Source organism: Pleurodeles waltl, chromosome 5 (genome assembly GCF_031143425.1).
Source record: "Pleurodeles waltl isolate 20211129_DDA chromosome 5, aPleWal1.hap1.20221129, whole genome shotgun sequence".
Classification (NCBI taxonomy): domain Eukaryota; kingdom Metazoa; phylum Chordata; class Amphibia; order Caudata; family Salamandridae; genus Pleurodeles; species Pleurodeles waltl.
In genome coordinates, this window is record NC_090444.1 from 214614126 (window position 1) to 214626690 (window position 12565).

General features: G+C 43.8%; 1 protein-coding gene across 1 annotated transcript; it reads right to left on the reverse strand.

Moving 5' to 3' along the window:
• Positions 1-248: 248 nt before the first annotated feature.
• On the reverse strand, positions 249-12061 carry LOC138297234 (chymotrypsin-C-like). The gene is made up of 8 exons (XM_069236710.1): positions 12019-12061; positions 9909-9997; positions 9726-9823; positions 7240-7365; positions 6164-6300; positions 5466-5611; positions 1965-2117; positions 249-339 (listed from the first exon to the last, which is right to left on the reverse strand). The coding sequence occupies exons 1-8, from the start codon at positions 12056-12058 to the stop codon at positions 322-324; spliced, it is 807 nt and encodes a 268-aa protein (XP_069092811.1). The 5' UTR covers positions 12059-12061; the 3' UTR covers positions 249-321.
• Between the last annotated feature and the right edge of the window lie 504 nt (positions 12062-12565).

Consider the following 12565-nt stretch of genomic DNA (forward strand, 5'->3'; position numbering starts at 1 on the left):
GTACTACAAAGTGTTATCTTTGGTAACATTCAGGTATGAAAACCTCAGTGTGTTATTTTTGAATGGACGTTATCAGGTATCATTATGTGAACTTTAAAAAACTCTTGTTTCCAAGCCCCACTCCAGCGCGTTTGTGAAAATTCTGTCCGAGATATAACAGCACAAACAACTCATCCCTAGTACTGAGGTAAATTCTTCAATGCCAACAAATATATTAAGTCATTGTGTCACACAGTCGCACAAACATATTACTGATCATAAAAGTTTATTGGGTTAGGATGCAAGACATTTACAGACAACAGGTCGCTGTTTGTTCCCACTTTAGTTGGACGCAATTTTCTGTAAGAGAAGAGAGGAGATAAAATTAACAACTTTTATTAATGTTGGGGCAGTGCAGGCAGACACTACGTGTATCTCGAGGGCCAAATCTGTGAGAATCATGCGTGAGAATCATACGTGTTCACTTTGTTTCTAATTTTTTAACACGTTGTTTTCTTTAACTGAGGTAACACCTAAGGGCGCATTAATTAAAAAATAGCCCAAAACATCGGAGCAGCCAAAGTTGTGCTAGTTGAAAAGACAATCTGAGAGCCATATCTAGGAATGCATAAAGATTCTGCTACTCTCTTTATAAGGGCTGGTGCTTATACACACTACCTGAGGCCACACACAGCCCTGTGGACCATAGTGTAAAGGTCTATGTTATATCTAGCACGAGTTTTGCACTGGAAGGCTGACCTTCCAGTATAATATACTATGCTCACACTATACTTAACATTTTCCACACATTGAATCTGAAGTCTGCAATGCAAAACACATATAATTTATGAAAAGTTAGAAGCAAAGACAATGTTTCTCCTTGTTAAGACCTCCCTCAGGTGGCGTTATTTTTTGGTAAAAACCCCAACCAACTAATTTTAGCAGCTAGTTTTGTGCCAAAAAGTACAGGTGGTGGCGTAGAAATGCCCATGTATGACCCATGTAACACCCATTTGACTTAAAGTAACACAAATCAGCACAAAGTACTGTTTGCATAGTTTTAGGGTAACTTTCCAGGACCAAAAAAAGTTTGGCACTGGAAAGTAATAGCTTATCAAGATTTTGTCCTGGTTTGTGTCACTGTGAAATGACGTTGCACCAGAGTAATATCCTTGATAAATGTGCTTCCTAGTGCTGGACATTTCAACATTGCACTGGACGCACATCCTGACAGTCTATTCGGTTCATCACTGTTGTCATAAGGCTGTACATTGCACAGTAACATGAGAGTAATTTCTCATTCTGACACAATGCACTAAGGGATTTGGGAGTGTTTAGGCAGATCGGCCATCAGGATCCATTTCTGGTTGGCTTTTGGCTTGTCTCCACACACCGCTGTGTGAGGTTGGTGACATAGTGCAAAGTTGAGAGTGCACGTGACACCTACTCATCCCGCAGGATCAATGCAGAGAGAATGTAAATCTCCAGCCGTTGATTGGCACCAATTTAAGGCAGTTGACACTTGACCCAGCATTCAACAAAATGTGTGAAGCTTCCAAATGGTCGGATCCCAAATGATAAAACTTACCACAGGTCAGTGGGACATAAATAGAATTCAGTTCATGCATATGAGCCCCAAACCAGCCTTTCACTGGCTGTGCAAGTCACTGCCAGATCACCCAATGAATGGACACAAGACTTACTCCACAATAAATAAGATCAGTTTTTGGTGGTGCAAGTGGTCATCATCCTGGTTATTTACTGAGTAAGAGTGATCAAGATGTCTATCTAGCTGCATAATGTGTAAAAGGCTGAAATCATTATTCACAGGCTACAGATTAACTAGTGACATACAACAAAATATCCACATCAGGACACTGTTCGGTGTCCTAGAGGCACATGCTATTTATATAATTTGTATGTGTATTTATGATGAAATCCTCATGACACCTTAGTTTAAGTGGAAATTAAATGTATCCACTCACGTCATTGATCCAGTCAATGTAAGCGGAGACGCGAGTGAAGACGGTGGGCTTCTTAGCATAGTTGCAGCTCAGACCTGAGCCAAAGCTCACAACACCGTGTACGTCCCATGCGCCGTCATCTCCTTGGCAGTTCAGAGGACCACCAGAGTCCCCCTGTCACAAACAAAAGAAATAATATGATATCAGTGTTCCAACTCATCCTTGTACAGAGATACATAGAGAATATAGAGAAAAAAAGAAAGTCAGTGATGTGCAAATGCTTTATTGTTTTCCATTTCAAATCTTAATGTATGTGTTGCGTATGTTACATATGTAACTTTAACCCTGGTATAACAGAGGTAATCATCTTGGTCTTGAGATTAGACTGGAGTCCGAAAGGGAATATCTAGGGATATCCAATGGTTCCTGGACCCCTAAATAGCAGGTATCCCAAGAGACCCTCCTAAATTTAAACATAGACTCTGAGCACTAATCTGGAGCAGCTACACAGGCTTTAAATAAGGAGTAATGTATTTTCCCTACACTTAAAATTCAAGGGTTAACAACTCTTCCAAGTAAGGAAGACACACTGTTCAAGCAATAAACCTTCATGAAGGATTGGCAGGAGTGGTAGTGGATTAAGGTCATTCTCTCCAGCCCCTTTAATTGACAGGATTGTAAAACCTTGTCAGAAAACAAAAGTTCATAACCTTCCATCAATCAAAGAATCCAATTTCAAACCTTTCTGGGACCAAGATGGTCATCTTTGGTCATGGTCTAGTGTAGCTAAAAGACAAATTTAGGACACCCGCTCCACCTGGGGCATTAAGTGCATGTAAAACAACCCTATCATGCAAACAACATTGTAATGTAACTTTTGGGGTCATCGAGCCAAGGAATGTTTTAATTTTTTGCATGAAATCCAAATGTATACTTCTTAATAGATTCATAATCCAACTGTAAATGTGATGTACAATTTTCAATTATAACATTTAGGAAAGAACCTTCTACGTAATACTGATCTGATTTCTGCAGTGCAGTGGTAGCACCAAAATATCCTCCATGAACAATACAGACCACCAAATATCAGCCTGAACTTTATAATCAAGGTAAGCACACATAGTGGAGTCTAGATTTGCTACTCACACTCCGTATCTACTTACTTTGATAATCCTTCGCAAATCGATATCTTGTACACAATATTGATTTTGGTAAGATGTCATTTGTTGGTAAATCCATGTGACAGATATGAAAGAATGACAAGTTCACCTCAGTGCCAGCCTGATCACAATACATACAGGGTCCCCTGGACTTCCTTGCTTTAGCATGAGATTTATAAAGCAGGCTATCACCCAATGAGGACATCCTGGTGATAGGGCAGATAACTAAAGCTTAACAAGAGGATGAGAAGAGGCGAGCTTTTAATGCCTTTTGAAGAGTAAAGTTTTTGTTAATAAGGTGGAGAGAAAGCAAGTGAGTGTTCCAGGCTTTGGCAGCCCAAAATGAAGAAGAGTGGCCACCAGAGTGGATGTAACTATTAAAAGCCATGTACTCAGTTTCAGTTTTGTTATATTTTTATGCCTGGCCTGGCAGTTCGGGCTGGACTATTCCCATGAGGAACTGGGTCAAGACTGATTTGCATATGGCTGGGTCCAAACTGGGGTGGCATTGGGAGCAGAAGAAAGATGGATTAAACCCAGATCTGTGACTGGCGGTGAGTGTTTGCATTGTTCAGCACTCCGTCCATCATCCTTTTGTGTTGCTAAAGTTGCCTGCAGTGGGAGTGATATCATTTTTTTCATTTCATGTGTTTGTGTTTTATAATGTTCCAAAACGTATAAGAATATCACAATGAGGCCACTCTCAATGTGCTCACTTTAACTTGCCCCCTCAGTAGGTTACTCCCACACCATGACATCAACCTGAGTGCTGCACCCACTTCTATCTCTACTGCCAATGATATTCTCCTAGGATGGCTCCAACATAGCCCAGGAAGCTTCTTTACTATTCTAACTTCTGCCCTGGAATATTTTGTGGAAAGTTAAGAATTCCTTTCACATTGTAAAAAAATGTGTTAATGTTGTAATTTAGCCGCTCAGTGCAATGCTGGTGGTTGCTATGGACACAGCTGAAAGCACACAACTAGGAATATCATAAGGAAGAACATGTGGACTCAGTAACAACTGAAAAGTGACTAACCTAATAACCACACACATTACGCTGAAATATATCAAAACAAGTTTCCAAACTAAGCAGATTGTTTTATTGGGTATACTGAGAGACTTGGGCCCTCATTGCCAGTGTGGCAGTCTTAAGACATAGTGGCTGTCCGACCGCCACATTACGACCATGACGCTTGGACTGCCATGCGAAGGCTGGCGGAAAGGGGGCATCAGAGGCTCCATGGGGGCCTCTGCACTGCCCCTGCACTTGGCATGGACAGTGCAGGGGCCCCCATGGACAGCCCTGTCACTGCCTGAATTACGGGCAGTGAAAAGCGCGAAAGGTGCTGACGCACCGCAACATTGCCGCCGGCTCGATTACGTGCCGGCGTCAATGTTGTGATGAGTTTCCTGCTGGGCCAGCAGATGGAAACTCTGTTTCCGTCAGCCGGCCCAGCGGGAAACTCGTAATAGTGCCCATGAAGGGACAGCCGCATAGGCGCTCATCCAGACACGGTGCTTTGGTGGGCGGCCTTGTAATGAGCCTCTTGATGTTGCCAAGATACAATAAAATATCTTTATTTGGCATCATGGTAGAGCTGCAGGGCATAGCCCAGGAGTGTGAGAGTGCTGGGGCCCCCAGACCTGTGTCATGACAGGTGGGAATGTGTGGGTGAAAGGCCAATTAGAAGCTGAAATATGAAGGGTGAAGTGTCCTGATGTCTACCAAGGTTTATGATCCCTGGTAAATTTATTATGAGCTTGGCTGATTCCCTGAGGAGGATACATTTAACAGAAGGAGGAAATAGACTCCCCGTCCATTAATGTCCATTGTAATAAAGTATCCATGAGTTGTGGCTGCCCTGACAGTGTCACTCCATGTGCTTGCCACAAGCGTATGTTATTGTTCTAATGTTTATTGTTTGTATTGAAAAGAAATACACATTATTGTTTAAAAAGCACATCATAACAGATGTTAAACTGGCTGGTGAGCCCAAACCATTAAAAAGTTATTCTATTTTATAAAAAATATGTGAATGTCCACTTTGTCCAGTACTGTCACCGGAGGAGGAGATTGTTTGTTCTAATCCTTCACATTTTGTCCAGGTTTCAGAACCAAGTCACAGGGATAAACTAATTTCATCAGCGTAGACTTGCTAAGTGCTGGTATTTGGAACTTATTTCCTCAAGTTCCAGTACCTATGGTTTACCCATGAGTCCGCCCCACCACTTCTTCAGGGCAAGTGTTATTGCATGCAATACTCAGGGACAACAGAATTTTACTTTGCCTAAGGTGACAGAAATCCTTGCACTGTTCACAAAGTGCACAGTGACAGGTCATGACGCTGAGGAAACTTACATTGCAGCCAGACACGACTCCATCTCCGCCAGCACAGACCATAGTGTCTTTCACGTTTGAGCCCCACCAGTCTCTCTGCGAGCAGGTGACATGATCCACAACCGGCAACAGCGCCTGCTGCAGGTTGTCAGCAATAGGACCATTGGCTGAAACAGAGCAAATGGAAAATTGAGCTACATCAATACAACAATTTTCATTCAGAAAAAAATAACTTAGAGGCTATTAACTGTAAACTAAGTGCTGTACAAATTAGTACTATGGATATTTTATAGGAAAGCAAAGCTCTCAATGCAATTCTTAGGATATCTGTATGCCAGTTTCCCAAAGAGCTAGTTACATTAGGGATATCCTAGTGATTGCTATCAGATCACATTATTTTACCAGTGATCTACTGGGTCACAATAGGGAGCTATAGGAATGCTAACAAGTATCCTTTGAGGTGGCTTGAAAAGGCTCACTGTCCACCTAGGATTTCATTGTCTTCCTGCTGGAGAACCCCACCCAGGCCTGCGGTGTTCTTTTGTGGGGTGTAATTGCTCAACATACTCAGATTACTTACTCCCCACTCAATTTCTGAAAGTTAAGCTGGCCTAATACACGGTCCCACGCCCATCTTCATTATGAAGCTGATAAAGGGACTTCTGAGGTGAACAATGACAACTACTGACTGAATAAGGAGATCAGTAAATTTTCCTTACTGTAGAGGCGGCCCCACCCAGTAACGAAGCAAGAGAAGTTATTGGGCAGCAGAGCTCCTGCGGCTGGGAGGCACGCCGGCTGAATCTTCTCCGACACCTGTACGGGTTCTGCCAGCTTGATCAGAGCAATGTCATTACTGCAAGAAGAAGAGGGTTTGTTAGTGGATCCTACAAACTAAAGGGAAGGGATCAGTGCACAGATGGCAAGGACAACGAATAGTCACTCATTCACCAGGGTCACCAGTGAGTCGTTTGGGATTTAATGAACTACGTTAATAAAATCGTCACACTGAGCACCTCTGGATCAATCCATTTATGCTATGAAAGTGGATAAAAAGTATCAGTGGAGAGGGAGACATAAAACAGCATCAGACATGGTGTCACAGGGCGAACCCAAAAATGGTGCTCTGGGACTTTGGATTTAACTATTAACTTCAGGTGTTTAATCTTCCTTGGGTCGATGTGAAGGTATTACAGTGCCCTTTAACAAGAAAATGTGTTGTTAGTGCTCTTTATGAAGACACATAAGTGAATACACATTTATCAGCCTGAGTCCTCCTGTATGGATCTAGGCTGTTCCAAACAGACAGAGCTGCAAATGGCTGCATTCTCAGATCCATCAGATTAAGTGGGTCTTAAGTCATATGACTGTCCTTTGCAAGTGTGAAGATATAAAGTGCTTTAGCGACTGTTCCTCAAACAGCAAATATATTGCTGTAGGTATCACCCTGCATGCCCAGGACTTGGGTAATTGTAACTGGGACTGGAACAAGGATTTCTGCGGGCCCCTTACAGGGGTGTATATGCGATCTAGTGGGTAAGTTGTAAGCTTGGAAGCTTTGGAAACTAGAAACTAGAAATTTCGTGCTAATCCTTGTCCGCATACAACTGATCCAATAGGAGATTCTCTGTGACATCAGTTCTATGAGCCACCACAAGAGGGCCTCCTAGAGCACACACAGGAACACTGGATTGGTGTTGATATCTAGAGAGAACACCTCCCAACATTCCCTTCGAGATATGGATCACTGCTGCGTCTTTCTAGCCGCGGTGTCGTTAAATGTAGGTAGACGTACACGATAAGGAAGGAGTTCCACTTTTCATGGACAATGATCTTGGCAGGACTGATTATGACTGATCCTTCTTCATCTGCCGTGTTCAGGCTGTGTTTCCCCAGAGCAACCCGGTAGGTCCTGGAGCTGCTGCAAAAACAAATCAAGAAATAACATCATGTTAAAAATATTTCCTGTGGACTCAGAGCAGCTAAGCCCAGATCAGACAAGGACAGATAGGGAACAAATTCCTAAGCTCTGCACCTCACATGGAGATTGATAGCCTAGGCAAACAGTTTTTATCCACTCAGTACCTTCCAGAGTGCAGTTAAAAGTCCCCACATGTGTCCTGCTGCCTAGCTAGTCTGCAGCTTTCCTGTGTGAGGAGTAGCAAACAAAATATGAGCCTCAACTTTATTTAGTAGAAATAAAAGAAACTGCAGAGGAAAGGAAGCTCATGATTGCAGATGAAGAGTACAATGGTACGAGTTGTGGTACAAGCTCTGGTCTTAATTATTCTTCTAGAGTGGTCAGGCTAGTCAGACTGGTTTACCCCAAACTTCCCTGGCTCCAGTGAAAGCTGTGGTACAAATAGATACAAACAATTTTAACCAGCCCTGCCCCATTCCTACCTTCTCTCTATCTTTCTCTTTCCATCCATCTATACTATAACCCTCCTCTTGCGCTCTCTTCTCCCTCTCTGATCTCTCTCTCTTTTTCTCTCTCTCTCTTTCTCTCTCTCTCCTGAAGACCCCCACCCCTGTGCCTGCTGCAATTAAATTAAAGTGATGGAGACGCCAGCTGCAGCTGTGTCTCTCCAATGGTGTGAGCCCCAAACCTCCCATCCTGTCCTTGGAAATGCCCAATAGATTATCTAGTCCGAACAGGGTCCTGGAAACCAGTCAGTGGCGGCTACTTGTCAACGGGGATGGCGGGGCGGGAGTATAAAAAAAAAAAAATGAAATTATGTTGGGAGAGACGGTTCTGTCTCTTCTTCCTCCTCATTTCTTTGCCGACTCCCGGAAGCATTCAGGCTTTCAGACCCTCAAATCACCAGAATGACAGCAGCATCGTGATTGGTCCGAGTGACCTGCTTCAATGCTCAGACAGGGAGTAGGGCCCTGTGCACTTTCTCCTCCCTGCTGTTCAATACAGCCGGGTGGAGAAATGCAAAGTGCTGGCTGGCCCCACACGGCTAGCCAAAGCATCATGCGAACTAATGTGCACAAACTACTCCTCCAGCCCTCCTCCTCCAGCACAGCTCTGCTCTAACCCAGCTCCTGAGGAAAAATAAAATGATAACAACATTGTGTTATAATCATTTTATTTTTCCCTTTACTGCATAAAGCAGTGGGGCGACGCCTTAGCGGAGGAGCCACCGTTGTAAAAACACAAATTGAGCACTGTGTCCTCTGCACATGCTCTCTCCCTCCTTCTTTCTCATTTCCTGTCCTCCTCCGCCCCTTCCTTCATTTCCTATTAGATCTTTATGCCTTTATGCCTTGTAGATTCATAAAAACTAGAAAACAGTGACTGTTGCTAAAGTTGCACATCTAAGAGCGTGTCAGAATATGTTCAAAGTGATATATTTCCACTAAGTGCGATCACAGGTCTACAGAAGAACCTGATCTTTTCCTTTGAGGACTCAGTCTTGTTATGCATTTGATTGAAACAAGGCTCTCAATGTGCAAGTATTTGAAGAGTCTGAGGGCCAGACTTACAAAACCCTCACGCAACGCAGCGCAGCGCCCAAAGTTGCTGCGCGCATTGTGTGTGTGAGAGAGAAGGACGGCATCATATCTGCAGAGATATCACACTCTCCTAGCTCTGACGCAGAATTTTGCTGCTGTCCACCACACACATAGAATTGCGCCATAGTGCAAGGGTGTCTGCGTGAGCCTTGTATAGCTTTTTTACCGGAAGGCTATTCTTCTAATAGAAATTACTATGCTTAGCCTGATTTCACAACTTTTCCTACTTTCTGTGTGTGCTGGGCAGTGCAGCACACATGCAAAGTCAGAAAAGAAAGGCGAAATGAAAGCATTTCTCCTTTTAACGCCTGCTTTCCAGTGGAGTTAATTTCTGGCACAAAACCCTATCTTCTATTAAAGGTACACAGGGTTTTGCTTAAAAAACCATAGGTGGTAGCATGGGAACGCCATGTACCACCCATAGAACACCCCTTTGATGCCGAGTAACGGAAAGCAGAACTTTGCTCTGGTTTGTGTTACTTTTTCTTACAAACAATGCAAATAACAATTTGCGATGATTAGTAAATCCCAAAGAAGACTTTTCCTCAGGCCTGCATTAAAAAAATAAAGCAAAACATTTGCAAATCTGCACCTGATGCTGATTTGATCCCTATCATCTACCACAATATTTGTCTAGACTGATGCTTTCCATTGAGAACTCCTGACCCTCCAAAGCCTTTCGTGCCAGAGACACCCCTATTGGGGGTTCGTGCTTTGCATTAAATCTCCCCCCTCAGAGATCTGAGTAGAACTTGTTACCTGATGCAGTGAGCAGCTGTCAGGACCCACTGCTCACCAATGAGGGTCCCACCGCAGGTGTGGCCCCATCTGCTCCCACTCTGGTACTGCAGCGAGATCTGGAAAGGAGCATACACCATTAGTGCCTTCTGAGAGGATCTGACAAACAGGAGCACATCTGGAAAGATACAATTGTTTCTTTACCTGCCACGGCCAGCTGTTGGGCCTCACATCCTCACCTCCCACCACCCTGGAGGTGCTGGGTGGGTGGGCAGGCACACCACAGCTGTAGGCTGCAATAGAGAGCAACAAAAGACATTTCAGACGTAAAGTAAGGGTGAAGGAGGACTACGCTGCTCTTCATGCCACCTCTGCAACCTTTTAAGCACTCCAAGTAGAGAAACTATGGGGTCTCCTAAATTTTCCATATCATTTTGGCAACGGAAGAGAGCAACTCCAGAAAAAGCAAACTAGTTGTTCCGCTTCCGAGCCAGAGAGTTTGGTTTAGTGGTAATAAGTGTTGCCAGTGGTGGCTTCTCCATGTGGGCAGAGGATCGTCGCCCTCACCAGCAGCATAAACTATATTTATTGTCCTTTCCTTGTGACAGTGGTGGGGCCATGGGGTCACAAGCAGTGAGGGGAGTGCACTGTGCTCTCCCCTCACTGCGCATGTATGTTTGGCCTGCGTTGCCGGGCTGGAGAGAGCGTGCACAGGCTCCCAGTCTGCCTGGGAGCACCCAGGGTGCTCCAAGCCAATCCTAACGCCTCTCTGAGCAGCGTCAGGATTGGTGCAGGGCAGGCTGGGAGCTTGTGCATGCCTGCAGAACGGAAGAGAGGAGCGGTGCGGTGAGAAGCGATTCGGAGGTAAGTTTATTTATTTATTTATTTTTAATGAAAATTTCTTTACCCTCCCCCAGTGCGCGCCACCCCGCCTACCCCCTGTAACACCGGCGAGCCGCTGCTGAGTGTTACACCAGCTCTTTGGGGGTTTTTGACTGCCCTTCGCTGGTCTTCACTCTGCCTGTCCTATCACTGCTCCTCTGCCCCTTTTCTGCCTGGAACACACTCTTCACCTCCAGCACATGTTGTACTTGCGCAAGTGTCCTTAGGAGTGCAATGCGTGCACCTGGCTTCCAGGTTAGTGCACTCCTACATAGGCTAGGTTTCTCCCTATTGTGTCCCAAAAAACTGGTAGTACATGTGCCAATACCAGTCAAACATACACATTTGCGGTGTACATTGGAAACAACTATACACTCTTTTTAAACATAAAATGTTGTCTGCGCTCAGGTTGTTTCTGACCACGACATTTGCATACATTTTTTTATAATCAAATATTTTTTGCTGTTTTAAAAACAGAGTCTTGTTCATCATATGGGCACATGGGCGCATTATTGCTGTATGTAGGCCAGGATAGCTACAGATGGAATAATGTTTACACAGCAATACAGGAAAATTGATTACTTCATCTCGGTTTCACTCTTCTTGTCAGTACAAGCCTGGGTACCAAAATGGCACCATCACAGACAAATGATTAATTTAGTTCAGCAACCGAAGAGAGTGCCCTCTCTGCTGCGTGACAAAGAGCTAACTGTAGTCAAACTCATGGACAGGGACTTTGGAAACACTAAGGGGCCGATTTAGGAGCCCCGACGCCTCCTTGCGCCAGATTAGCATTATTGTTTTTTACACTAATGTGGCCCAACGTGGCCAAAATCGCTGCACCATATTTACAAAGTGCCGCAATTCATGCATTGTGCCACTTTGTAACCCTTTGCGCTACATTATGCCTGTGCCAGGCATAATGTATGCAAAGAGGGTGTTCCGCCATAAGGGGAGCTGAAAAAATGGCGCAAAGAAATCTAACAGATTTCTTTGGATCATTGAATTCAGCACTTTTCAACCTGGAGATGAACAATAGAGACAAATGTAAGCTGAGAGACAAGAGTGAATCACTGTGGAAAAAGAGATCCCAGGAAAGTGAAGGTCTGACATAGTCGAATGATGGAGTCTTCCTGAAGATGAACAAGTAAGAGTAGGATGATGGAAAAAGCCTTTCTTGGTACTAACAACACAGTCTGAGAAAAGATGAAGGTGGATGTCAGATGGAGAAGTTAAGTAAGATGAAGAAAGTCCAGCAGGCCTCTGTCATTTAACTAAATGCTGTAAATGTGCTATTAATAAAGGCAGCACATAATAAAACAGTAAATGCTTCCAAAAGACCTACAAACACATTTACTATATTTATCTTAAACGCTAAAAACCTGTAATATATTTATTTCAGAAGACATCAGTCTGTAACAACAGCACTTACCGCAGCTTACGAGTACAGCGACAAGCAGAAACCTGAACATTGTGGCAGCTTGAGGTAGAGTAAAAACCAGAGGGTATTTATAGGGTAGAGGGCATGTATCTTAGGGAAGGCGGGAAGAAGCTGTCACTCAAACTATAGATAAACACACTGTCCTTGGGAGAACTGTGTGTGCACATTCTGTGAAATATTAATGGAGAAATCCCTGATATGAGATTATTTATATCAATGGTTCTCAAAATATCTTATTGGTAAAAGAAACACTTGTGCAGTTGAATTTGTGAAAGTTGTGGGCTTTAGGCAGCCACTACTTTTTGCACACTTTGCTTTTTAAATGCAAAAAACATCTGGTCTCTAAACCACAGTGCTATCAGCATAGCAAGTGATTTTTTTGTTTTTTGAGCCACGGCAATGCTGTGTCTCTGTCAAGCCATCCCTCAGAGCAATCCTACCAGTACCACGAGGTAAAGCAAATTTAGCAAAGTTCTTGTGGGTCCTTTCAATTTAGCTGGCAACCGAGAGGTGCCAATATGAGTCAAATGATCAAAGT